General features: G+C 48.0%; 5 protein-coding genes and 1 long non-coding RNA gene across 10 annotated transcripts in view; 2 read left to right on the plus strand and 4 right to left on the minus strand.

Annotated features, from left to right (window-relative positions):
- LOC120961712 (uncharacterized) overlaps positions 1-15,359 on the minus strand; it is a 35,402-nt gene extending 20,043 nt beyond the window's left edge. For 2 of the 3 annotated variants that reach the window (XM_040385703.2, XM_040385699.2), the window contains exons 1-2: positions 15,029-15,359; positions 7,797-8,207 (exon numbers count right to left, since the gene is read on the minus strand). In XM_040385703.2, coding sequence (XP_040241637.2) covers positions 7,797-7,892 — 96 coding nt within the window. In that variant the 5' untranslated portion in view covers positions 7,893-8,207; positions 15,029-15,359. The remainder of the gene's footprint in view (positions 1-7,796; positions 8,208-15,028) is intronic. The other variant, XM_040385700.2, reaches the window with a different exon arrangement.
- On the minus strand, positions 6,677-7,250 carry LOC120961719 (uncharacterized). Its single transcript, XM_040385712.2, has 2 exons — positions 7,114-7,250; positions 6,677-7,038 (listed from the first exon to the last, which is right to left on the minus strand). Exons 1-2 carry the CDS (start codon positions 7,208-7,210, stop codon positions 6,761-6,763), a joined length of 375 nt encoding a protein of 124 aa, XP_040241646.2. The 5' UTR covers positions 7,211-7,250; the 3' UTR covers positions 6,677-6,760.
- Positions 9,413-15,015, plus strand: LOC120961722 (uncharacterized). Of its 3 annotated transcripts, XR_005752724.2 has the most exons (4): positions 9,415-12,443; positions 12,534-12,830; positions 12,982-13,189; positions 13,769-15,015. It is a non-coding gene; the product is annotated as an uncharacterized LOC120961722 (long non-coding RNA). The 3 variants fall into 3 exon arrangements; XR_007451794.1 differs by having other exon boundaries at positions 9,413-12,443; positions 12,534-13,189; XR_007451795.1 differs by having other exon boundaries at positions 9,413-12,443; positions 12,534-13,176.
- A 2,148-nt stretch (positions 15,360-17,507) lies between the features above and the next one.
- On the minus strand, positions 17,508-19,167 carry LOC120948152 (uncharacterized). Its single transcript, XM_040364177.2, has 3 exons — positions 18,492-19,167; positions 18,302-18,398; positions 17,508-18,097 (listed from the first exon to the last, which is right to left on the minus strand). Exons 1-3 carry the CDS (start codon positions 19,065-19,067, stop codon positions 17,781-17,783), a joined length of 990 nt encoding a protein of 329 aa, XP_040220111.2. The 5' UTR covers positions 19,068-19,167; the 3' UTR covers positions 17,508-17,780.
- A 553-nt stretch (positions 19,168-19,720) lies between these two features.
- LOC120948151 (uncharacterized) lies at positions 19,721-21,401 on the plus strand. The gene is made up of 3 exons (XM_040364175.2): positions 19,721-19,979; positions 20,674-20,770; positions 20,849-21,401. The coding sequence occupies exons 1-3, from the start codon at positions 19,815-19,817 to the stop codon at positions 21,271-21,273; spliced, it is 687 nt and encodes a 228-aa protein (XP_040220109.1). The 5' UTR covers positions 19,721-19,814; the 3' UTR covers positions 21,274-21,401.
- LOC120948149 (dimethyladenosine transferase 2, mitochondrial) lies at positions 21,387-23,296 on the minus strand. The gene is made up of 4 exons (XM_040364173.2): positions 23,102-23,296; positions 22,234-23,011; positions 21,851-22,170; positions 21,387-21,772 (listed from the first exon to the last, which is right to left on the minus strand). The coding sequence occupies exons 2-4, from the start codon at positions 23,002-23,004 to the stop codon at positions 21,397-21,399; spliced, it is 1,467 nt and encodes a 488-aa protein (XP_040220107.2). The 5' UTR covers positions 23,005-23,011; positions 23,102-23,296; the 3' UTR covers positions 21,387-21,396.
- Between the last annotated feature and the right edge of the window lie 184 nt (positions 23,297-23,480).

The following is a 23,480-nucleotide window of genomic DNA, read 5'->3' on the forward strand; positions in this document are numbered from 1 at the left end:
TCTGTAAAAGTCTTGCGGAAGTCGTCTTGGTCGCTACCTGAGTGCTCAACTTCAAATATTTTCTTTTGATCGTTTTTATTTCCTATTCGATAAGAAGTTAAAAGTGTCTTGAGCGAGCAAAGGAAATGTCCTGCACTGAGTAGGAGCTCTATAAGCATTAGTAGAGGCGCATTCTTTGTGTTTTATACTAAACGCGCAGCTGCGAGGTTACTGTTCAATCCTTTCCTACCATTTCTGTGGACCGGTGGAAACGATCGGTGCATGAATCAGCGAGGGTGCGGGTTCCTCTGTTTAATTGAACACATTTCGCTCAATTTGCTGAATTTATTATCACCTCGTTACCCGAGTGCTGTCGAGGTGGAATGGAAATTTAATTACATTTTCGCTGGCAGGGTTTGAGAGGAAGCGAGGACCGGTGCGAACGTGCGGTGGCTTCGGAGTGTGGTTGAAGTGGAGAGAGCAGCACCTCAATTAACACAACGTTTGGCACATATTTAACCGACATTGGTGGGTAAAGCTTTACCTTTGTGATACAGGCAGAGTTACAATTGAATTGAACAACAACAATTGAAAAGAAATGTAGAGGTGTCGTTTGAACGATGAAATTGGCCTTACAATGTGTTGAATTAAGCGTTGCGCATGAACACTCTAATCGTTCACAAGGTATGTAGCAGTAATTCGTCGCCCTTGCTAATGAGAGCTTTGGCTTTGATTATTCTCTTGGCTTAAAGGCACATGTCCCGGTAACATTCTTCACACTGACAATAGGAAACAAATGAGCGTTTCATGTACATTTACCCCTACAGTCAATCATTAAGCGGTCGGTTCCCAGTTCTAAAGTTCCCTGCATCCTTCTCCAATTCTCTAAAAGCAACATATAAGAAACATAACACAGCCAGTCTGTACGTTTCTTCTCGCATCTTTTCTTGCGTCGCCATTAATCTCCAACCCCCTTTCTTTCCGCAACAATTTGCACGACTTCCCTGCGGGCAAGTGCTGAAACAACCCTTCGCGACACGGCCTGCACGGGCTGACGGGGTTCGGCATATGCTAACACAAACACCCAACCCGGCCCATCCCATCCTGCTGCTGGAAACGAGAAGCAATGTCCCGAGGCGTAAAAGCGGCGTGCCCGAGTTTCGGAAAGATTGTTTTAGACACACACCCGCGATCATCCGAGTCACGTCCCACGTTTGCCTCCAGATGCCGATGCCGGAAAATTGCCCTACTCGGCAGCGAAGGGTGTCCGCCCGTGTGGTTTCCACCTGTTCATCACAAAATGGAGAAGAGTATGTAGGTGTGTGTGTGTGTGTATGATGTGTTGTTGTGCTCTTTTAAGTTGCAGAAACTTCGTCCTCCCCCCCCCCCATTTATCTGGAATTGAGTATCCAATTTCTGCCTCCTACCGATTTTCAGTCAGTGGCCAATATCGAGATGGCATATCGGCATGTAGGGAAGGAAAAGTGGAGGGAATGGTGCGCTGTTGTTTCGGAGGTTTTCCTCGACTGTTGTTGTCAACTTGATTTTTCATCGTTTCATCGTCCGTGTTGGTGTTTAAGGGGCCAACAAAAAAAAAAACAGAAATTTAATTTGGAACATCCCCCATTGGAAAGGAGCCAAACAAGCCCCCGAACACACACACCGTTTGATGGTAGATAATTGGGGGGGGAATGGAAGGAGCTGAAATTGTTGCTTCACTGTTGTTGGGAGTTTCCGGAGGAAGGTAAAATGGCAGCGAGTTAATTCATTTTTCATTAACCAACCGGAAAAAAGCCCCAAACCAAAAGGACAAGGAAAGGATGGCTTATGGCGGGGGTGAGCTGCGACAGCAAACATGCTGTTTTGCCAGTGCCAAACCCCGACGAATGCGTCTCCTTGGTGCTTTGATCTATTTTTTGAATAATTTATCAACAGGATAGATGCCAATTAGCGGCCTCGGAAGTATGGTGATACACTCTCTCGCGGAAGCGAAGGCGACAATTAGTGTGACTGGGTGAAGATGAATAGAATTTCCTCAAATTGTGGCTATTTCTGAACTACTGCTGGGTGCTCTGTGCGCAAGAATTTTGTCGAAAGTTTTAAATAATGACGTAATAAAGCTTTTTATGGGCATTTTTCTGCTGCAGCACCGCCCATCAGCCCAAGAGCGCGCGAGCGCGCCATCATCTTAATGGTTCGCGTTGAAGATAATTGAATGAATCATGAGTTAATCCTGTTTGCGGAACGGTTTTTGCCCGTAAAGCCATATGATGTCCCCGTTCCACCCACACGCCAACATGAAAGTGTGGGCTTTATGGGGCATTCCAACCCCCCCCCCCCCCCCTCTGCCTCAGGCTTCATTGCGAACGTTGTCACAGTTGTCGCCTTGTCACACGATGGGACATTTATAGACAAGGACATTTTCAAACACACGCTTCTTCGATGGAGAAAGACGATGATCTCACCTTCCTATCCGTATTCTGGCCAGCATTGTCCTCTTCAACGAGCACGAGTACCGTCCGCATCCAAATGCGGTTTCATTCCTTTTCTTCCGGCCGGTGGCGGAGAATAAAAATGGAACAGACATTCTAGCCAACAGTCGCCAACTTTCGCACGACCACGGTGGAAAGCAATCGATGAAAGCATTACATCCGATTCCGGGCAGAGTGTAAGCCGCAAACACGAGCGTAAATGCACGACTTCAAGTCATTTGCAGTCAGCACCACAACACACACACACACCCTGCTCAGTAAACCACCACTACGACGGTGGGGCTTTGGCACTTGGGCCCTGCTTGTTCAAGGACTGACGCCGCTGCACACCCGAAGCCCAAGGAGTGGCGATGATGTAATGGATTCTTTCCTGCTGTACTGAACGTCGCAAGCTTCAGCGAGCGGCCCGCTCCGATCAAAAAGGATTGCAAACGGCGGAACAGGCTTCTCGCACCACATCGCCAAAGACTTACTAGTCCGACGACGCCCGATGGCTGCTGGTGAACGGTGCATAACTTCACCACACCGCCGGCGTAGCCACGTGGCATGATGGTAAAGGAGCTGGCTCTGCTGAATAAGTTATTCCATTCGAACCCGGGAAGCGTGGGGACTCCATCACGGTACGTGTGTAAAGCGTCCATAAAGTCTCGGGATTAAGTAGCGGGGAGAGTGGGCAATCAACAGTCGAGGCACTTTGCCGGGGCAGGATTGTAACGATTTTTGTTTGGCGAATGCCACACTGGCTCATGCCAATCCAGCCTCAATGCTCATGCTTGGTACGGCATACCCAAATCGGCCTAGTCGGGGAATGGACACGAATGTATGTTTCCTTTCGCCGTTCGTGGTGCATTTGTTACGAGACGTATAGGTAAATCCTCTGTCACACGTCCGGACACGCCAGACTAGACCGGGCGCCGGTCGCCGGGAGCTGTCAATGCAGGAATCGGTAATGACTCCGTGTACGGTTTGCTGTCCTGTGCCGATTGTGCCCGCTGGTGAACGCTTTCCGTAGGTTGGTAATTCGGCAGGCAAATCGGATGGAAAATGTGATACACCTCGTCCCCCCCTGCGTTCAGACGTTTGTTGCCCAATCGGTAAGAAGTCGAGCAGGAAAACGTGAGAGTAGAGAAACAGTACGAAACCGTCTTGCCAGAAGCAAATGCCACAAACGTCTTGAGCTCAGTTTGGTAAATTGAATTGAAATCGTTACGAGACCGGGCTAAGCGCCACTGCTGTGGCCACGTGAAAGTGCATGTGCGGACTAAATTGTGTAGGTGTGGATGTGTGTACGACGAGGGGTGGATATACTATTTTAATAATTTATGGCAAATAATTTACAGCGCGCAGTGTACGTGAAAGTTCCACCGAGCACAGGGCTGTTGGTTGTGTTGCACAGGGCAGGACGATGGCTTCAAATTGATGATCAGTCAAGGGTGTGATGGATAACTTAGTAACAACGCTGGGTGCATTCGTAAGGATCGTATCGGGGGAAAACATCGTCCCTCGTAAAGGTATCGAAACGGAGAGCACTGGCTGGCGCACGTGCGCAAGAGGTAGGCAGGATGACGGGTACTTGCTAATGTTAGTGTCTGCTTTATAATGCATGAGTGTTCAACTTAGGTGGCGATAAATGACATCCGTGCTTTATGCTGGAAAAACGTTCTCATTTATTGAAATTGACAGCTCGATACGAATCATTGAAAAAGTCACAAAGTGATGGACTAGATAAAGTAAGGGTTATAGAGGGATTCCCCTTGTCACTTGTAGTAAATTAATAACCTTAGAACTCCACAAAATTATTTGAGAAACAAGTCAAAACTACTCCTGAAAACATGAGCTAACCACAAAAAAGCTAAACAGGTATGTATCTGCCAGATTTGGTACTATTTTCACCAAACGGACAAGTACGGCAGTGGCTTAAAAGGCCTGCAGGACTATTGCCATTGCCTCTTGCGCAATTGAAAAGCTTTCCTCCTTCTTACGCAAGCAATACACTTCCGCATCCTTCATACTATATTTGTACGCGCATAATACATTATGCAAGCTGACGTTCCAAAATACGAAAGAAGTACGAAAGTCCCCTCCCAAACGGTGACAATCGTTAAAACGTTTCATAACCCCATGCACACCGGCGTTCGTCGCTTCGACACGAGTGGTTCGCATTCATTACATGTCTAGCCGGTGTCATTGTTTACCACCAACATACTGGGTGGCGATGATGATGATGATGCTGGTGGTGAGATGCACTCTACGCAACTCGATGAAATGCAAATGCTGCATGCTCCGCTATTCGCTATCGCTATCATTGCAACCCCAACATACACAATCTTCACAACACACACACCCAATTTAATCAACGTCATCATTTCCCGCCTCCTTTTTGGAGCCGACACGTATTCGAGGACGTATGTCAAACGGCAATGGTATTCTGTTTGCTTAGCGTGCTGCCTGCCATCCCGCTGCTGCTGGCACATTCCGGAACAACCTTTCTCGGGCAAGCATTTCCGGACGGTTTGTGCACGGTCGCTGCGGAAAGTTGCCGAATAATTTTCCTAATTTGCACGCCCACCGAGCGGGGCCAAATGGTTGAGATTTTCGTTCCACCTGACCGCACTCCGCATGGTCTCCCCCGTGGTTGACGTAGGAGGAACGTGTACCGTACGTTAGGGCGGTTTCGTGCAAAAGTCTGAGTCTGAGGGTAAACAAAAGTGCCCCAACTGTCGTGGTGGTTGCTGAGCGTGTACTCCGGGGTCTTTCGAGTGCAGTCGCGCGTATCAGTGCCGACGCTCTTGAGCGTTAAGGATTACTTCGTTATAACGAGGGAAAACGGGGTGAAAAAACGGACTCATAACGAGTGTCTCGGGTGAGTCTGTTTTCAAAGTAATCATTAATCTCTACCGAATGTGCATATCGTGCACGAATGGGGAGAAGGTGTAGCGCGATGGGACGGCGTACCTGAGAATATTCCTACACATTATTGCATCCCTTTCAAGCTTCAAACCAAAGCGCAAAGGGATATGCCTGAAATACTTCTGTTTTCCATTTATGGGAGCATTTGTTTACTCTTCTCATCACACAGGAAACAGGGCGAGACTTGCTGCTCATTACCATCAGATCTTGCGATGGATACAAGAGGCACGTATATTTCCTGTCAAAGAGCGAATCAAGTGCAACTCCACACAGGTTAAAGGCAGGAAGGGGAATATTGTTTCCACTCAGCATTGACGCAGACAGGCATTTTTCAATGCCACGTACAGACGAACGTCTGAATCGAAGGTGTGGGTAAACAACGTGTAATAATCCCTACGAAAACAGAAGGAAAAAACATGTGTCTGCTGTCGCCTCCCTTCCGATTAGTTTCTCATTTTACCACATCATCGCTTAATCCGATTAGTAGCCCGAGACGGGGGCAGTCAGGCCTTACGACAAAAGCTTTTGAACCGTTTCTGTCGAATTGTGGTTGTCTCGATCTGTAAGACCTGTGTGGTTACACATCGACTGTACTTCCCTAGAGGACATCCCTAGAGGGGGTTCCTTTAATTATCTTGGATGTTACAGACATTACGAAAACGAACACAAACTGTAACAACATAATGTAGGTTTACTTGTGCTCTGTAGTCGTACATTATCGGACAACGCGTTAAAGTTTAGGGAATTTCAGATATTTAGTAAAGACGATCAAAACTCTCAGTATCTCGGACACGGTTAAGATACAACCAAAGATCTTTTGGCTAAACTTGGTAAGGATACGAAAACTTCAACTTCAATACTGTCGCAGTCTGAATTAGTAAAAAAATACACATCTCACTTTTGAAGCACATGCTTTGCGGCATATTGATACATTGACAACGACGTCCTCTAGAAAGAGATAGGATACTAATCCATGGAAAATTGATTCTCCTGTAATCACGACTTCTAAGATGAAGAATTAACAATAAAAGAGAGGTTAGAAGCCACTTTCGTCAAGCATAGATTGTGCGGGCATGTTTTAAGTTGCTCCGGGAGGTCGTACGTGTCAATACAATACGTTATCAACAAGAAGGGAACATCTGCTACGCATTGCTAAATTTGATTGTCTCAAAATTATTGCAAGATTGTGAAGTTTCTGTAAGCCCCTGACAAAACACATGATATAAAGCAACAAAATAGCGAAGCAAAAGAGTGATCAGAGAGAACATTTTTAATTTCTTAAGCATGTTTATGTTTTAAAGGTTCTTTTACTTTCACAACGTTCACACATTACTTGACAGTGGATGGAAATCTTAAGTGCTGGAGGTAGTTCGCGACGCTCAATTAACTCTCACTGCCTGCCCTTGGCGGAATCCGTAGATTTCCAACGTTGCCGACAGTTCCGTAACATTGTTTTGGCTTGTCATGGTCAGAAACAGTCCTTTCTTGTTTTTTGCCTGTGGAATTACAAGAGTACACTCAACAGATCCCTGCGTCTTGCTGTAGGTTATCTGTTCGCCAAGATGCGCATTAGGCTGGTAGCTGATCACCAGTGATAACTGTTTCGGTTCGGTGGTTGATGAGTTTTTGAAGCTCAATGTTTCGAGCAGCACGTCCCCTGAAAACGGTCGGCACAAAAGTAGAACCATTTCGTAACCATGTTTTACAACACTCTTCACACTCCACAACTTACCGAAAACGCGCTTCCCCAAGCCGACATTGCATAATCCGGCAGCAAACGGGACAATGGCAAACAATGCAAAGTAAAGAAACACCACTGATCTGTTCATGGTGATGGGTTACTACTGACTGAACCGAGCATTGCTTTCACTCGTGATAAGCAATCTACGTGCTTCTTATCAACCTACCCTCTCCCCGGCCTAGGTCACAGCAACATTCCGTTTTGTGATGGGTGTTCTGTTCTAAAGGGGGGTATTAATTTGGGAGAATTGTACTTTTCTATGCTCCAAAAACTGTACCGGCGTGGTGACTTGTGCCAGACCAGATGCTTAGATCATAGATCCTCTTGTGTAATGACTTGTCCAATTAGCGCCAAGCTTTCGTCCGTTCGCTCGTGAAGCCATAGCGGGTAGAAAGCTTTTCGCTTTTTGCTCTTGAGCACGTTTAACATCTTTACAACACACACAGAATGGTTCAAGACAGGCTGGTGTCAGCACCGTTTGGAGCACTCAAAGCATGCAACCACTCTTCAGGAGTACCGCCTGGAAAAAGGAATCTACACGAAAATTGTTACAGACACCTCAGCCATCAACCATCATCATAACATTTCGGGTGCAATTCAGACACTATAAAATAACGCTATAAATTGTAGCCCACTAACGGATGCTATCAAACCTGCAGACGAACAACACTTACCTCCGGTATGTCATCCGGCACCTTGCCCATCCAGGACAGTGACAGTATCGGGCAGTCGCATCTTGTGTTGGAGTTTTTCTCAAAATGCAAATGCATGATGTCGGCCTCGGCAGTGGGCAGGGGGTCAAGCAAGCGCTACTGCTTCCACCCACATGCACTCGCAAACACCCAACAAACACTTGTCACTGCAGGGGTGGTGTCGCTCACAGACACACACACACACACACAATCACAATCGAATTCACGACATTCACGACAAACGCACACTGAAGCAAGCTCAAGGATCTGTTCGCCGTACCGCACAATCACGCAAACAATTCACTATGTTTCCACACACTACCGAACTATGGCGCACGTTGGCGCCAGAGAAACCAGGTTCGGTTTTTTTGGAGGACCAATCTACTACGTCTACTAGGGAAGAAAAGAAAACAAACACACTCTTTCGTCACTAAAGGTGGACTCCACAAAAGAACGGAACCAGATTGTTCTGGTACGTCTCGTTGTGTTGTTTGAATGAGTTGGTCTTGCACCATCTGTCAACTGTCAGCAATGGTTACTGCGACGATACGGAGATGATGCCCGAGTGCCAACAGACTTCGACAGACAGACAGAAGGTCCTTCTGTTACTCAGCTGTTGATTGATGCGTACATTTACACCCATCGGTGATCACTAACCACACGCACACACACACATATTTACTTCGAACTGAAGCATCATGTTAAAAATGCAAATGATAAGACCGGAACAGGAACAGTTTTCCACCAAAAACCGCGGTGCAAGTGCAGGCTAGTGAAAACCGTTGTGCTAGTGAAACATGTGTCCTCCTCTGCGCGGGCCTACGTCACAACGCCACCGTTTCGGACACGAACATAGTCGGCACGGCACCGAGAAACCTTCAATCCACCCGTGCAGCTTGCTATTTTTGGCTAAGCGTCATTAAAGCGTCAATGTCAAGGTATCGGTTATGCTTCTTCACACACACACTCTCTCTCTCTCTCTCTCTGGCGATGCGGCAGATGCTATTTTCACCTCCCGATCACTGCACAAGCCCGTGGGATGGAAGCTTTACTGATGCCTGATCGTTTACATCTCGATTTGCCCGACGTCCCCTGAAAACCAGGCGTTGGTGTGTTTGGTGATGTTTTTTTCTTCTTGCATGTGTGTGTGTGTGTGTGTGGCGATTCTCGCAATCTTTACAGATGGTTGGGTAATTAATAATTAATCGTCATGGTGCCATAAATTGTGGTGTGCAAATTAGTTCCACGCGTGGTCGGTGTAGGTGTTGCGGTTGGTTACACGAGCTTGATTAAACACAGCACCACCGCAAATGGCATTCGGCTGGTTGGGAAGTAGTGTCATATATTAGTAAATTGCATACGTGCAGGCGTTGCTGTCACAGGCGTTCAGTAAATGTTCGGTTTTTTGTTTGGAAGAGATATGAACAGATTTGTTCCATAAAATCCATCAAATGTGCCTCTTTTTTATTCGCAATTTGTAGAGTTTTGAAAAAGAATACACTTATGATACTTAGTGACGTTAAAGAGCGCCCTCTTACGGCAATTTAAAGGAATAAAAACTCTGCTTCACAAAAATATTTTGTGTACTTTGCAGCACAAAGCAAGATGTTTTGTCGTTTCCATTCATTGTTATTCACAAAAAGTTGAAAATGCTTTTCCTCTTCGCCACCTGCAAGACTTGCGCCGTCAGCTGGCCCATCATGAAGTTGTTCGATGCTATAGAATTGAGCATAAATATTGCTTCCCTATCCGGTGCGATTATTTTGTGCAAAACAGTGTGTACACTTATATAGCACACACCCAGCAAAAAAAACTTGTTTGAAATTGTTATGAAAGCTTGTTCAGCCGCCCGATCGCCATCCAATCATGACCGGGTTCGAGGAAGTGTTCGCTCGAGTGTGTCCAGTTGAGCCGACTGGTCTCTTAATTAAATCGTTATGCAAATTCCGGGAAGGGAGCGACTGCGACTGACATTCTATTTATTATGCTGTCCCATTGACAAACAAGTGTGTTTTCACCTCCACTGGTGGAAGTACCATGCGGCTCCATCGTCGGGTTTGTCAGGTTGACTGAGAAGAAACATTAAAATTCTTGAATTAAATTTATGTTTTGTGCGATTTTCTACAAAATCAGTCTCACCATTGAGCAATGTTATTTGTAGAGAGAAATGCTAAAATAAGGTAAAAAATGGTAAAAAAAACTGCAGCCAAAGAAATCTCGCCACGGATCTACGGATCGAGCGGAAAAGCACAATTTTGTTAGCTGCTGCATGCTTCTTAGCACAATGTAGAGTTGATTTTTCCCTTCCTCGGCCCTACATTTCCAACCCACCAGAGGGTGGCTGGAGGAGTACGGGCTCTGCCTGGCAACGAGTACCGTATCGCCCAGGGTTCATCAGCCGTTGGAGCAGCCAACACGATATTATGAGCCACGGGACCATATGGAAGCGCCCAACGGTGGTGGAGAGAGAAACGACCATCCGGCACAGACGACGACGACGACGATGGTGTCATCGAATGAATAGCGTACTCGGTATCTCGGTATCATTTTACCGCCGCCCACGTGCACCGTCTGCAGGGGTGTAGATAAGAACACTCGTCAAAGGCGTAACAGAAGGATTTCTTTGGAAAGATTCTTTTCCACTTGCTATCGAAGCATTGCGACTAACTAAGTAACGAGATACTTTAAGCGTGAACCAGAACGGATTGCAAACTTATAATAATCACAGTTTTTGCAACCCTCTTCCCACACCTACCCTGTCTAATGCCCTTGCATTAAGTGTGTTAAATATTACGCTGTCAGTTCGATTATCGTTTTTTTTTCTTCGCCATATCCTTCCCACCGACCGATCAATCATAGAAAAAGTCGATTTGGAAAGTTGATCCTTTTTGTGGCACTCTCTCTCTCTGTCCCGAGGATTGGGTAGGTGTACACTCGAGACCGGGCGCGTCTGCGTGCCGCAGCGGGTAAAAGCTGCGACCGACTGTCGTTATCGGAAAATTATATATCACATCTTGCTTTAAACCCCACTTTAGCTGTTCATTTTTCTTTTGTTGGGTTGTTGGTGGAGAGCGTTTCAACAGAAAAGCTTTGCGAAAGGTTACGTGTATCGAGCATTGTATCGTTCACGTTAATATTGCTTCTTCGCCGGGGCACATAACCTAGTAAGAGTGGGGCACAAAAAAGGCTCCACGATTATACGCGTTCGTTCACGGGCTTTTTCTCAATAAGCTCATTGAAGTGTTGAGCGTTTGCAAAAGGAGCAAGAACAGCATTGTACGCGATCCATTAACAATGGATGCCATTTACACAACGATGCTGCATGAAATGTCAATCGAGATACGGTAACATCGACGTTACGGCGTTGAGCAATTGATTGGTCTATTTTTCGTGTTGAGAGCTGTCTCTACATTCCATTTTCCCTCACACTATCAACTCTCACTGTCTATAAGTGTGTAGCATTAATTGTAGCTTCCTTTTGTTCGTGACGAAAATATGCCACCGACCATATTTTAATTTTGGTGCATTATTGATCCAGTTTAATCGCCATGATTGATCTCTGGTTGATGGAACTAGGAAAGGTCGCAGTCGTCTGACATAGTTCGACACGAAACGGTACCACGGGGCATGGCCGGGGCATGGTGGTCGTGGAAAATTTCGGTTCACTGTTTTTGACACCGCCAGACACCAACGAAATGCTCCGATGAATTCGACCACCGTACCTTCATGTCCAGGCTCACAAAAAAGGAGGTCAACAGTTGCAGCCGGTTTGATTGATCGCTTAATATAATTATAGATAAACATCAGCGATATTCGATAGTGGTAGGATGCGACAGACAGGGGGCTGGTCCAATGGTACAGTCATCAACTCGAACGACTCAATAACATGCCCGTCATGGGTTCAAGCCCAGAATGGACTGGACCGTCCCTCCCGTAGCAAGGATTGACTATCCTATCCGGCTTGCTTGTGCTTGGTAATGAATTAAGTCTCGAAAGCCTGCATAGGCCGGGACATGTCCGCGTAGGACGTTATGCCAAGTCAAGTCAGTTAATTATGACACGGAAATGAATCGTCTGGTTTAAGCCGTTCCAAAAGAACCAAAAGAATCAAAACCTGGCAGGTAAAAACCTGTCCAGTAGGCTTAGTAAGTCTGTGTTGTTCAGTAGTCTAGTAAGTCTTAACAAATCTCTGACCTTGGCACCCACCATCATGCGTAGGTCGTTTATGCTAAGCAAGAGAAAGAAGAAGAATGTAAGGAATCTTCATTTTTTCATCGTTTGATTGGTGTAAACCCCCATCCATCCATCCTCGTTCCATCTCATTTACAAACCGGTCGTCCATCTCTTAGCATTTTCCCCGATGATGTCCAAGAACGTGTCGAACAAGTTGCCCCGTTGCTTGGGTGCTGTGCTGTGCGGTTGCTAGACACCGCGAGCTACACACCATGCTTTACACACCAAATAACAGAAAGGCCCTCCACATCGTAGTGGCCGTTGCTTGGTTGTGTTGTTGTGTGACATCAAAACGCTCGCAGCGCGGGTCAGTGTGATAGCTGCCGAGAATCCGGGGCGCAGCAGCGACGGATGACACCGTATCATTCGCCTCGTTCAAACATCCTACCATCGAAAGTGAGTTTTTAAATCCCTTCCATTCGCTCTTTCTCTTTTTTTTCTCTCTCTCTCTCTATCTCTCTCTTTATCTTCTTTCTTTTTCTTTAGCTGACCGAAGAAGAAAAATATTTCGATGGAAGCAAGTGGATATAAAAAAAACGGACAAATTCTTTGTGGGGCCGGTTGGGGGGCCTTTGAGTGTGCGGCAGAGAGAGAGAGAGCGTGTAACCTTCAACCACACACTATTGCGCTCCCATGGCCTACCTTGCCTTTGAAAAACGAGATCGGACGTCACCCGAAGAGACGCGGACACATCGTTTGATGGGGTGGTGCTGTTGTGGCCCGTTGAACGACGCCGGGGCAGGAGGGAGGACTAGATCAGCTATTTTTGGCACCGAATTTATGGTAATGAACTTACTGTCTTTTCCTCCCCGCGATCGATTGGCCTGGGGGCGAAAACACAACAGCGCGGCGGTTTGTTTGCTCCGGTCCGGCAGCAATAATAATTCGCGAATCAATCAACATGCACATAATCAACTCCTTTTTCTATCAACAGTAAACGAGCTCGCTCAGTGATGGTACAACGTGTAGAACAAGGGCAGCGCAGATAAGTTGGAATGAACTTGCAGCGATTTTGTCGCTTTCAAAAGACATCAAACGACAAGTGTCTAATATCGCTCCAGCATGCCAGTGGTGTTATGCAATGGCCATTTTGCTATCAATTTTGCGGACACAGCACACCACCTCGCAGGTAGAAGCGAATGGTACGAGCAAAGTCGATAGTCCAGGCCCCACTATGAGTTTCGTGGGATTCGAACGGTCTCTTACAGGGTTTTCCAGGGGTTCTCATAGTTGTGGGACTCTTCCTTGACTTTTTCTTATGGGAAGTGAACTTCATATGATGGAAATTAAACTCTTTGGCATGCTTTTTGGAAAGGCTCCTTGGAAATTCCTATCGGATTTGTCCAACAAGGGTGCTATAGAGTCCAATTCCCATTACATTAAGTTCTTTTCTCGCAAGAAAGACTCAATAAAGTGTCCCACAGCTATGAGAACTCCTGGAAAACCCTGTATGGGCTGACGGGGGGGCTGAAAATCCGGCACGCCGACGGCTGCTTTTTGGCACGGTTCCGGAAGACCACTCACATTATTCATTTGCTGCGATTGCACTCAATTGCAGCTGTCGATGATTTGTGAATCAATCGCCGTTGATGCGATGACATCGTTCCGTCGAGAGTAAAACGACCCTTTAGGACGGGAACTGTGGGCCCGAGAAGGATCCTCTCCGTACTTCATTAGGATTTTAATGCACTTTTTTGTGTGGTGTGTAGTTTTGTTTGCAGATTACGAAGCAGTAAAAATACCATCTCGTCGGCAGAGTAACACAGGTTCGGGACATGATTGTGACAGTCAGTAAGAAACGGGTCCGTCCGTTCACGATAAGCCGGCTCGCGAACGGGCAAGAACAATTCAATCCGGTCTGATCGACCGTACGTACATCGTCCGTGCAAGTACATCGGCCCATCATCACGCAACAGCGAAACGGGCAGCGCCCGTTTTCTGCCCCATTCGCCACCAGGTCCCAAGGGTACCACCCCCTCCCCCTCCCAGTAAGGTATTTATCGATTTAATAACAATTCTGTAGCTAAAAATAAATTATGCATAAACTTCACTTGCATATATTTTCGGTCGCCTTATCCCGGCCGCGTTTCAACCGCTGGTGTATGGATGTGTTTGTTTGTGTGTGTGTATGTGTGTGTGCTGTCTGTGCTCCGATCCTTCCATATATCGTGCCGTTGCCGTTTGAAAGAAAGAAAAAAAAGGACCGTCGTCACGAATAAGGAGGTCGGCGCCGATTTCCTTTGGGGCGTTTCGGTTCGCCCTTCGCTCAACCGTCTACGTCCCCATCCAACCCCTCAATACTACCCGTAACGTACCGCACGCAATCCTGGGGGCATTTCGCACAAACCACACACACACACACACACACACATACAGAGAAGTAGACACATTACACATGGCAGTAGGTGGCGTGGTTTTTAATGAAAGGGAAGAAACGGAAAATCGGCACACGGTCGCAAGAAGGGAGATAGAATCATCGCAACAAATCTATACACACCCGTACGTACACACACACTCACACACTTTGCTGTAGCCACATCACTGACACTGACAGTTAGAGTTGTACGCGGGGAGCGTGAGATTGCCAGGAGGGGTTTTTCCGCTTTGCTTGCTTGACGGCAGCGGCAGCTTCTTCGCTCATTCGGACGATTCATTCATCTGCGAGCGAACGGAAAAAAGCTCCCCACTCACACTCACACACACACGCACGCCTCGTACACAGGCAGGGAGAAAGGTTTGTGTGTCAGCTTCACTGGAAACATCCTTCGCGACACTCCACCCGTAGCCAAAGTAGCCTTTGCCTTTCGGTATTTCGCTGTTACTGCCACAAATTCCGCGTTTTGCCATTGCCACTTTCACCGAATGGGTGTCACAGTAATGGCAAGCACGAAACACATAAAAACACTTCGCGGTTGCTTTCCCCGGGGAAAGCTGAGCATTTCAGGCATTTTGGGGGTGGTGGGGGGAACAGTTGCACCTACCAGTAAAACACCACCAAACGCGAGTTAAGAGGAGAAGGACACCACGAGAACCGGAACGGACAAACGCTGCGCCGCTTTACGCTGAAAAATCTACCACTGAACGACCACTTTTGGGGCGTTCTTTTCCACCGCACTTGTGCGTCACTCCCGGGAGGGAGGGACGGGAGAGGCAAACAAACAACAACAACAGCAACAAAAAAACAATAAACCCAGTGCGCCAGCCGTGCCAGTTACTGTATTGCTGCTCCCTCCTAGCTTGGCAACGTTAAATCTGCAACTGTGCGAGCTGTGCAAGATTTTCCACAAGCTTGCCCGAAGCCGAGCGAGCGAGCGAAAGTCCGGTGAGCGAAATGAGAGTGCGGGAAAACTGCGATGAGAGAATGCAACCCACACACATACACACACATGCGCGAACATCCCTTCACACATTCATTTTAGTAGATACGGTAAACGGCTTTTCGGTGTATTTGTGTGTGTTAGGGCGCGCGATATTGATTTTCCGACCAATACAATCCGTACAATGTGTATTTGCGTGTGTGTGCGTGAGAGTGATTCAGTGTAAGAAGTGGTGTTGTTTCGGGAAATGGTTTTTCATGTGACGGAATGAGGATGTGAATGTGGTTGTGTGTTGGGTCCCCGAGAGGGAGGAGCAGCAGCGGGTGAAATTGAAGGTGGAAGCGCGAAGCCCTGGGTGCGGCTCTGGGAAAACAAGTTGCGCACGTGGGGGAGCGCTAAACAAAAGCGCGCGCTCTCTTTCTCATTTCTCGTGTCGTTCTCAGCCCGCGCGGTACATTGTTGCTCAGTGCTGCACGCTCCCGGAAACCGGGAAAACTGGTTACCACACAGGCAGGCTCTGGTGGTAGTGGAAAAGTGGGCCCCTGCTGCCTGCGCGCCGCTGCTCGGCACGGTGTTTCATTATCATCTAAACGCACGTGTCCGCGATGATGGTGGTGGAGCCGCCCGTTCTCACCGTTTGCTTACCCGTTCGACACACACCACAAAGAGATGCCACCTGTTTTCTGTTCGTTCGCGGCGTGTGCTTGTTGTGCATGTTAATTTGATTTGAAAGTGTCACTACTACCGGGTGCGCAAATCGAGCATGTTTCCAATCGGAGGAAGCTCATTAACAGCGGGGGGAGGAAAGCAAAAGTGGCTCTGCCCGGAATGGTGTTGCTGGTTTTATGGTCATCTTGTGATCGCTCTTGCTGTTTGCGGAAGAGAAATTATTACTTATTTTAAAAAGCTCCGCGTACACAAGCTATTTATGGGTATTCATATTTTGTCTTTTTTAGCACTTTTCTATGACGACTAAATGCTGACACACATCCGGAAGCGTTCAGGCTAAACCGAACATCCGTTCTTTAGCAACAACAGTTGAAGCGTTCTCTCGCAATACGATAAAAGCACAGTGTAAGCACTCATATAAATTTCATCCGATAAAATTGCATCGGATCAGCGTTCGGACGAGATTTGTATAGGATTTGACAGTTAACGTCGTACGATGAAATCGCACGCCCGACGTTATCAAAACCCATAAAATCGCATCGGATCAGCCTTGCAGAGAGCCGGGCCCTGCAGAGATGGCCCTGCAGAGAGGGAGAGAGCACGTGAGCACGTCGGCTGGCTGTATGCTTTCATCTAACACAATGCTAATTCATTTAAACTCCTTCGTTTTTTGTACGGGAAATCTCTTCAGCGTTTCTATGATCACCTGGACGATAGATCAAGTGTCGATAAGTGTCCGCTTCGAACAAGTTTGATTCCAGCTCGGCTCATGTCAGCCAAACTCTGACTGTTTCAGTTGCTCTAAAACAAAATTTGAATATTTGCTTTAAAATAGTCAAAGCATTTCTTCGTTGCTGTTGGAACTAACCGAAAGAATTATATGCATGCAAAGGAAACGGAGTAAATTGAAATAGTTATTGTTCTCTCCAGCATTAAAACCCAAACGGTCAATTCAAACGGAATCTTCTAGCCGCCCTTTGTCAGAGTGACCAGAAATAGTAATCTATCTGTAGTTCTACCTATTCAAAGATGAGCATCCTAAAACAACTGATTTTTAATTTCTCCTATCAAAAATCAACGATTTATGTTTCTCAATCTTTCCTTGGAGGAGAATCCTTCGTACAACTTCCTGCTCGATACTTCAGAAAGACCTACATTCGTGTGATTGATGCCACCCCCCTTTCTCCCATTCGACAAATATTTTTAACAGATATTGTAATTTCTAAAACTACCGAGTTTTAAGCTCCTACCTAGCTTCTATCGTAAACTACCGATAAAATGTTGGTGCTCCTACCGATATCCGGCAAAATAATCTGGCCACACTGCCTTTCGCATCTTTCTCACTGTGAGCCGATCACTCACTCTCACCGCATGAGAGCAGTTGCGGTTCTCATCTTTTCATTTCAACAACGGCCAACCGATGTTTTGGTTCAGTGGTTTGTTTTTCTTTTTTAATCTTAAAACACCTAACTAATTCCATCTAAAATAGTCACTTTATTGTAATATATTCTTCTTTTTTTCTCTTTTCTAGCTCAATGCCCGTTGTCAGATGAAACGAGCGTGGGGAACATGCATTTACTTCCGTTTACATCAAGCCGGCGGTTAGCTATAATTTGAATGTTTCGCGGTTGTGGGACAAACGGATCGGGAACTGAACGATTTGTCGAAGGTGCTAAAAAGGAAACTGCGACGCGGTATTCTGCATACGTCACTGGAGGAACTGTGTGCTTCACTCCTGTGTGCTTCTTCATACGCCCGCCGATTCCCGCTGGCTGCTGAGCAGCGTCCGGTTGAACGGTACGTCGGAAATGTTAACACACTCCAGCTCGTGCGTATCCTCGTCGATGCCGACCACCAGCTTTATGTTGGCCAGATGGCACAGCTGATGCTCCTGGTTCAGCACCGCGCACACGTTCATGAAGCGCACCTTCCCGTCGGCACACTGGTTTGGCACACATTCCGGGTGCTTGCCCTTCGGCTCGATGTAGATGATCTTCCCCGAGGGACAGTAGCCGCGGGTGTACATTTGGTAGCACTGTTGCGTTTCCGGATGGTACACGTACGCTGTGTGAAGCAGAGCAGAGGGGAAAATGGGGATTTTTGTAAGTGAATCAGTCGCCAAACTACATCCCCCCCATCCTATCATCTATAAACAAAAATGCCCCGAACCGTCGTGCCTTGCCGTGGAACACATATGCAGCTCCAAAGGCTGCTGATAACAGTAGAGCGACACAAACACAGTGGGTAGCAGAGCCAGACGACACTTACTTGGCTTACAGTCACACACCCAATCGTTCTCGTGGTCGCCCGGATAGAGGATCTCGTTTTCGGCACACTGCTTGGGGATAAAGATCGGGGTACGGTTCTGCAAAAGAGGAAAAGCAGCGACGAGATGAGCCTACTAAAAAGCCTTCGACACAACGACACAGTAGTGCGAAGTAGGCGATGCGTGGCTTACCCGTGCGTTTTGCTTCGACTCGATGGCCGACTGTTCGGCGGGGTAGGCGAACAGTTCGGTTGTCCGGTTGTTGTTGTTGCTGCTGTCCTGTTTCGTTTGAGCGTTAGTGTTGGCGGGCAGCGCGCAACACCCGGCGATAAGCAGCACCAGGCAGAAGATGCGACCTGTGTTCAGCATTATTCCTGCCGACGAGGTGTGCGTGTGTGCGTGTGTGTGTGTGTGTGTAGAACAAAAAATCACAGTCCGTATATTTGGGCTACGAACGAACGCCAAACAGCCACACGCGGCTCCGCACGGTAAGGTCAAAGTAATCCTTGCTTGACCGGCTTCACGACGGTAACTGAGTCGCACTAACTCCCGACGGGTCCGGCCCGAGCAGATCGCACACCCGCAGCAGCTTGCACCGAAGCAGCGAAGAGAACGAGAGAGAACGAGAGAAAGAGCGAGTGAATGATGATGATAGTGGCCTCCCCAACAAAACAGGCCCCAACACACCACAAGGGAGTTCCTGTTTTTGTGAGCTGGGTGGGAAACCCCTACTGCAACCTGTCTTGGCTCACGATCGTGTGCGCACATAAACACACACGCACACACTCAGTGGTGGTGGGGAGAGGGCGACGCAACGAAACCGGGCGCACAGTTTACAAGGGCGCGAAACCACGACCTGCCCGGCGACCTTCGCCGATGGTCCCGCCGGCTTCGGCAGAGAGATCGAAAGAGCACGAAAGAGAGCCAGAGAGAGAGAGAGAGAGAGAGAGCGAGAGAGAGGGAGGTCGTAGTAGCTTAGACAGTGGACTCGTTCGACCACTTACGTCACCGATGGAGTGGAGTCGTCGGTTTTTGTCCGATTCTAAGTCAACGTACGCCAACGTCGGGGCAGGGAAAACAGGTTTTGCGCCACTTTTATTATAACAACAATTGCGGATACTGTAATACTCTCGCGCACTTGAAGATGGCACCAGGAATCTATGGAAAACAATTTACAGTTACAAACGCTGTTTCAAACGTAAATCCCCCCACCAGGCCCGCAACACTCACTCATACACACGGAAACGCACAATCTCCGGCTCCGAGTAAAAATGGGACGCGATGTTCGCAATTCAAACAAAAAATACGTTTTTTCGCTGTGTTGCTGTTTAGTGTGTGGGGGATTTGCCTTTTGCGCGATCTTATCACGCAGCCTCGCGCGCCGCAAGGGTGAGGAAGATCGCGGTCTGTTCGCGGTCGATCGGTAAAGCCGGGCGTGTGCGGGCGCGCTGGCTCGATGATCGGCGAAACTTGCGCAGTAGTGTATTGACCGGTGCGTTTGACGGATCGATCACGATGATGGCAAGCTTCTCGTCCCCGCTGGTGGCAACAATCGCCGGAACCGTTGCGATCGTACAGCTGCTGCTGCTGACGGTGCTGCTGCACCCGTCCGTCGGGGCGCAGGAACTGTTTGCCTTTCCGGCGGATGTAGTGGTTAGCCCGAACTTGGAAAATGCCCGCGTAAGTAGACGCGCCACTAAGGAAGGAAGGCTCAAAAGGTTATCATCCATCGGTGGCGGTGGTGGCACAGAACGGGCAAACAAACAAACCCCCGAAACGATCAATAAGTGTGCGTGAAGCATAGAAATGGCCTTATTGGTGTGTTTAACACGTTCAGAGTGTTCTTCTTTGCAGTTTCTAAAGCATGCATGGATTTAGCATCAAGCAACAGGCCTGGTGGAATTTACGTAGATTCTAAACCGGTATCTTGCTCTCCCTCAGAACCGGTGGGATGGTTGGTTGGGCCCGGGGTGTGCGTTAGGAAGCATCGGACGAGTCCGAATGAACAATCGAACAGGTTAACCTTGAGAACAGTGAGCCAATAATTAGTGGATTTACCGAATTGATCAATCGCACGCCGTGTGGGGCACAGGGTTTTGAAGCGCAGAATAATCGGTTTTGCCAATTTGGCTGTTTAAACAAAAAAGGCACAACAAAAACCATTTTTTTTTTGAGTTCCCCTTTTGACCTACAATGGCAGACACGGAAGTGAAAGTTGAACTGTGGATGAGTCCAGCCCATAAAAGGCGAAAGTGGGAACAATGCAAAAAAACAGTGGGTGAAAGAGAGGACAAAAAAGATGCAATTAATTTGCACAAATATCATTACATTTCCCTCATTTCTTTTCCCCCTTTTTCCAATTCCTTTCAAACAGAATCGCACACCCGTCTATATACCGGGCAAGTGTAGCACGAACGAAATTCTCTACCCCGGCGATCACGACAATGATTGGGTGTGTGACTGCCGTCCAGGTAAGTCGAGCATAGGTCGCGCTTTCCCTCCCGAGCGGCACACTCATTTTCACTCACTCACACTTTCCCGCGTTTCAGGATACGTGTACTCCCCACCGCAGGACAGCTGCTATCCACTGTTCCAGCAGGGCTTCTGTCAGCCGGGCGAGTACGTGGATCTGGCCCGCCCGTCGATGATAGTCAAGTGTACGCGCAACGTGTGCACGGGCAGGAACGAGGTACCGTACCGGGAGCAGTGCGTAAAGCTGCACCAGAACAATCGGCTGTGCAAGATCGAGCGACGCGTCAGCTGGGTGATTGGCGTTAACATTACCACGCTCGAGCTGGACTGTATCGCGGGCACGACCGACCTGCTCGAGATCACGGTCAACAACCGCAACATGGAGGATGGGGACGAAACGGACGCGCCGGTTGCGATGAAAATCGTGCAGCCCGTCTACTTCAAGGATGCCAAGCTGTGCCAGAATGGCACCAAATCCATGTACAATGGACGATGCCCGTAATCTCCCAAGGGCCTTGGATTACGACCTCTACTACCCATTCGGAAAGGGGGGATGGGGGGTGAGGGGTCCATTCCTCTGTGTATTATCTGCAAATAAAAAGGGCTTCCAGCTACTAGTGTGTTTCTAAAGTGTGTCTGTACTTTTCTTGCTTTTCGCTCGCTGCACTTCGCCCGGTTCGTCGGCCGACTCGTCGTCGTCGAGCGACCGTGCGAAGCGCTGCTGCTTGTGCTTCTGGCTTTCGACCGCCTGCATGAACGGGGACTGGTGAAACTCGGACCAGTTGATGAACTCGTTGAACAGTGTCAGCACCTGCGCCGGTGTGAGCTCACCAAATTCGGTGAAAATGTTAAAATTGTCCACATAGTCGTTCGAGGACAGGGGCACCGATTTTAACAGCTGGCTGGGTAGCACACCGCTGGTGGGATCTTTTTTCGACGACGATTTGCGCGTGTAGTTCGAGTTTAGTATTAGGCGTGCTCCACAGTGCGGTATCCAGTGTCTGTGGAAGAGGAGCGAAAGGTTTACTGCAAACATTCGTTCACAACGTTCGGTGTAGACGGTCCGGTCCATTACTCACTCTAGCGACGGGATGATGCGGTTCCGTCTGCTTACGTAATGCTGCGTTACAAACGACGCAAACAGGCTCAGATTGTCGGGCAGCAGATGGTCGAACAGGTTGCGGCGTGGTACGATCCTCACCAGATACCACTCTTCCGCACCGTCCTCGATGAGCTTCTTGTGCAGCGTGCGAAGCTTCTTGGTGCCGCCGGTCGTACACCAGGGAAGGAAGTGTTTGCTCGGCACCTTGCCCAGGAACTCGTGCTCGAAGTACAGCTGAAACACGATCGTACCGCCGCGGTACAGCTTGTAGCCGGCGTCTTTGGTGGAGGCAATGTGCTGCGGAGGGAGAATGTGTTATTAAACCGGGACCACCACACAACAAACAACACTTCAACTTACCGAGAAAAGTAGCGGTGACATTACGAGAAACATTTCATACCGGCCGAGCGAAAAGAGTTCCGACTGCTGCGTGATAGAGTTCATCAGATAGCGCAGATACTTGACCGTGCCGATGACCGAAAACAGCCGAAAGCTGACCTCTTCCTGCCACTTTCTGTGCGGTATGCCGCTCAGCATGCCGCACACCCGCTGCCCATTGTCGAACCCGTCCAGGTACGACAATCGCCACAGCCCGTTGAAATCTCCTATCCGCAGTGCATCCTTTGGCAGGTTGAATGTGGCGTTTAGTCGCGCTTCGAATGATGCATCCGTTTCGTACAGGCGCAGGTTTTGCACGTTACGCTGCAGGAGCTGTTCGGTCAGCAGACCTGGGCCGGGATTTACCTCCACCAGCAACCGATCGGCCGGTAGGTCTTGTGTCAGCACATCGGCGATGCGTGCTGCCGTCGTGCGATTTGCTAGGTAAAAGCGTTCGGTACTGAGGGAGCTTTTGCGTAGGATCGAGGGGGGGAATTGTTTCAGCACGGACGCATCCATGCCGGGTGTGGTTTGAAAGTATTCAAGCACATGTTTCGGTATGGCAGTATCGGCGGCGGTGGTGCTGTTTGCTGCTGCTGCTGATGCTGCTGCAGTTGCCTTTGGCTTTCGAACACGTGGTGTTTTGGGTTTAGTTGCCACTGCATCGTTCACTATCGTTCGGCAGAGCGATGTTTGTGCGCTTCGCCAGCGGGGAAATATACGTTGCAGCATGTGTAAGCTGTTGCTCGTCATGCTGGACCTGATGATCACGTAATTCGTAGTCCCCGGTGCAATGTGAATTTCGGTTAATAAGGGAAGGCTATTCACTTTTGTTCTTATTTTTACATACTTTTAGAAAAATAAAGCGTTAATAAATGGCTTTTACCGGCTGAAAACGTTACGAACCACGAGTTTTGTGGTATTATTTGTTTACAACGTAACGCAATGAACGGCGGCAATTGTTATGATTCAACTGTCATATTGATTTTGACAGTTTCTTTCGCCGTTAGGTTACAGCAAATGGTCGAATACTTGTAAACCAAGGTTCGTGCATTCCAGCAATGGTTTTTGTTTAACATTTTACCATAAAACAGCTTTTCCTTTTCTGTTTTAATTTTTCGTGTGATTTCTTTCACAACAAGATGCACAAAATGCACTGTTTTTCTTATCCACAACATAAAACAATTTTTCTCGAGCAGCATACCTTTAGCGCATGTATGCACCTTGCG

Source organism: Anopheles coluzzii, chromosome 2 (genome assembly GCF_943734685.1).
Source record: "Anopheles coluzzii chromosome 2, AcolN3, whole genome shotgun sequence".
Taxonomy (NCBI): domain Eukaryota; kingdom Metazoa; phylum Arthropoda; class Insecta; order Diptera; family Culicidae; genus Anopheles; species Anopheles coluzzii.

Bases quoted from the DNA above. Each gene is read 5' to 3' on its own strand.
- LOC120961719 (XM_040385712.2), bottom strand. From the start codon at position 7,210: ATGAACAGATCAGTGGTGTTTCTTTACTTTGCATTGTTTGCCATTGTC. The intron at 7,039-7,113 runs GTAAGTTGTGGA...GACCGTTTTCAG, and splicing joins CTTGGGGAAGCGCGTTTTCG to GGGACGTGCTGCTCGAAACA.
- LOC120948152 (XM_040364177.2), bottom strand. From the start codon at position 19,067: ATGTGCGCACACGATCGTGAGCCAAGACAGGTTGCAGTAGGGGTTTCC. The intron at 18,399-18,491 runs GTAAGCCACGCA...CCTCTTTTGCAG, and splicing joins AGTCGAAGCAAAACGCACGG to AACCGTACCCCGATCTTTAT. The intron at 18,098-18,301 runs GTAAGTGTCGTC...TGCTTCACACAG, and splicing joins GGTGTGTGACTGTAAGCCAA to CGTACGTGTACCATCCGGAA.
- LOC120948151 (XM_040364175.2), top strand. From the start codon at position 19,815: ATGATGGCAAGCTTCTCGTCCCCGCTGGTGGCAACAATCGCCGGAACC. The intron at 19,980-20,673 runs GTAAGTAGACGC...CCTTTCAAACAG, and splicing joins CGAACTTGGAAAATGCCCGC to AATCGCACACCCGTCTATAT. The intron at 20,771-20,848 runs GTAAGTCGAGCA...CCCGCGTTTCAG, and splicing joins GGTGTGTGACTGCCGTCCAG to GATACGTGTACTCCCCACCG.
- LOC120948149 (XM_040364173.2), bottom strand. From the start codon at position 23,004: ATGACGAGCAACAGCTTACACATGCTGCAACGTATATTTCCCCGCTGG. The intron at 22,171-22,233 runs GTAAGTTGAAGT...CTCCCTCCGCAG, and splicing joins TGTCACCGCTACTTTTCTCG to CACATTGCCTCCACCAAAGA. The intron at 21,773-21,850 runs GTGAGTAATGGA...CCTCTTCCACAG, and splicing joins CGCATCATCCCGTCGCTAGA to ACACTGGATACCGCACTGTG.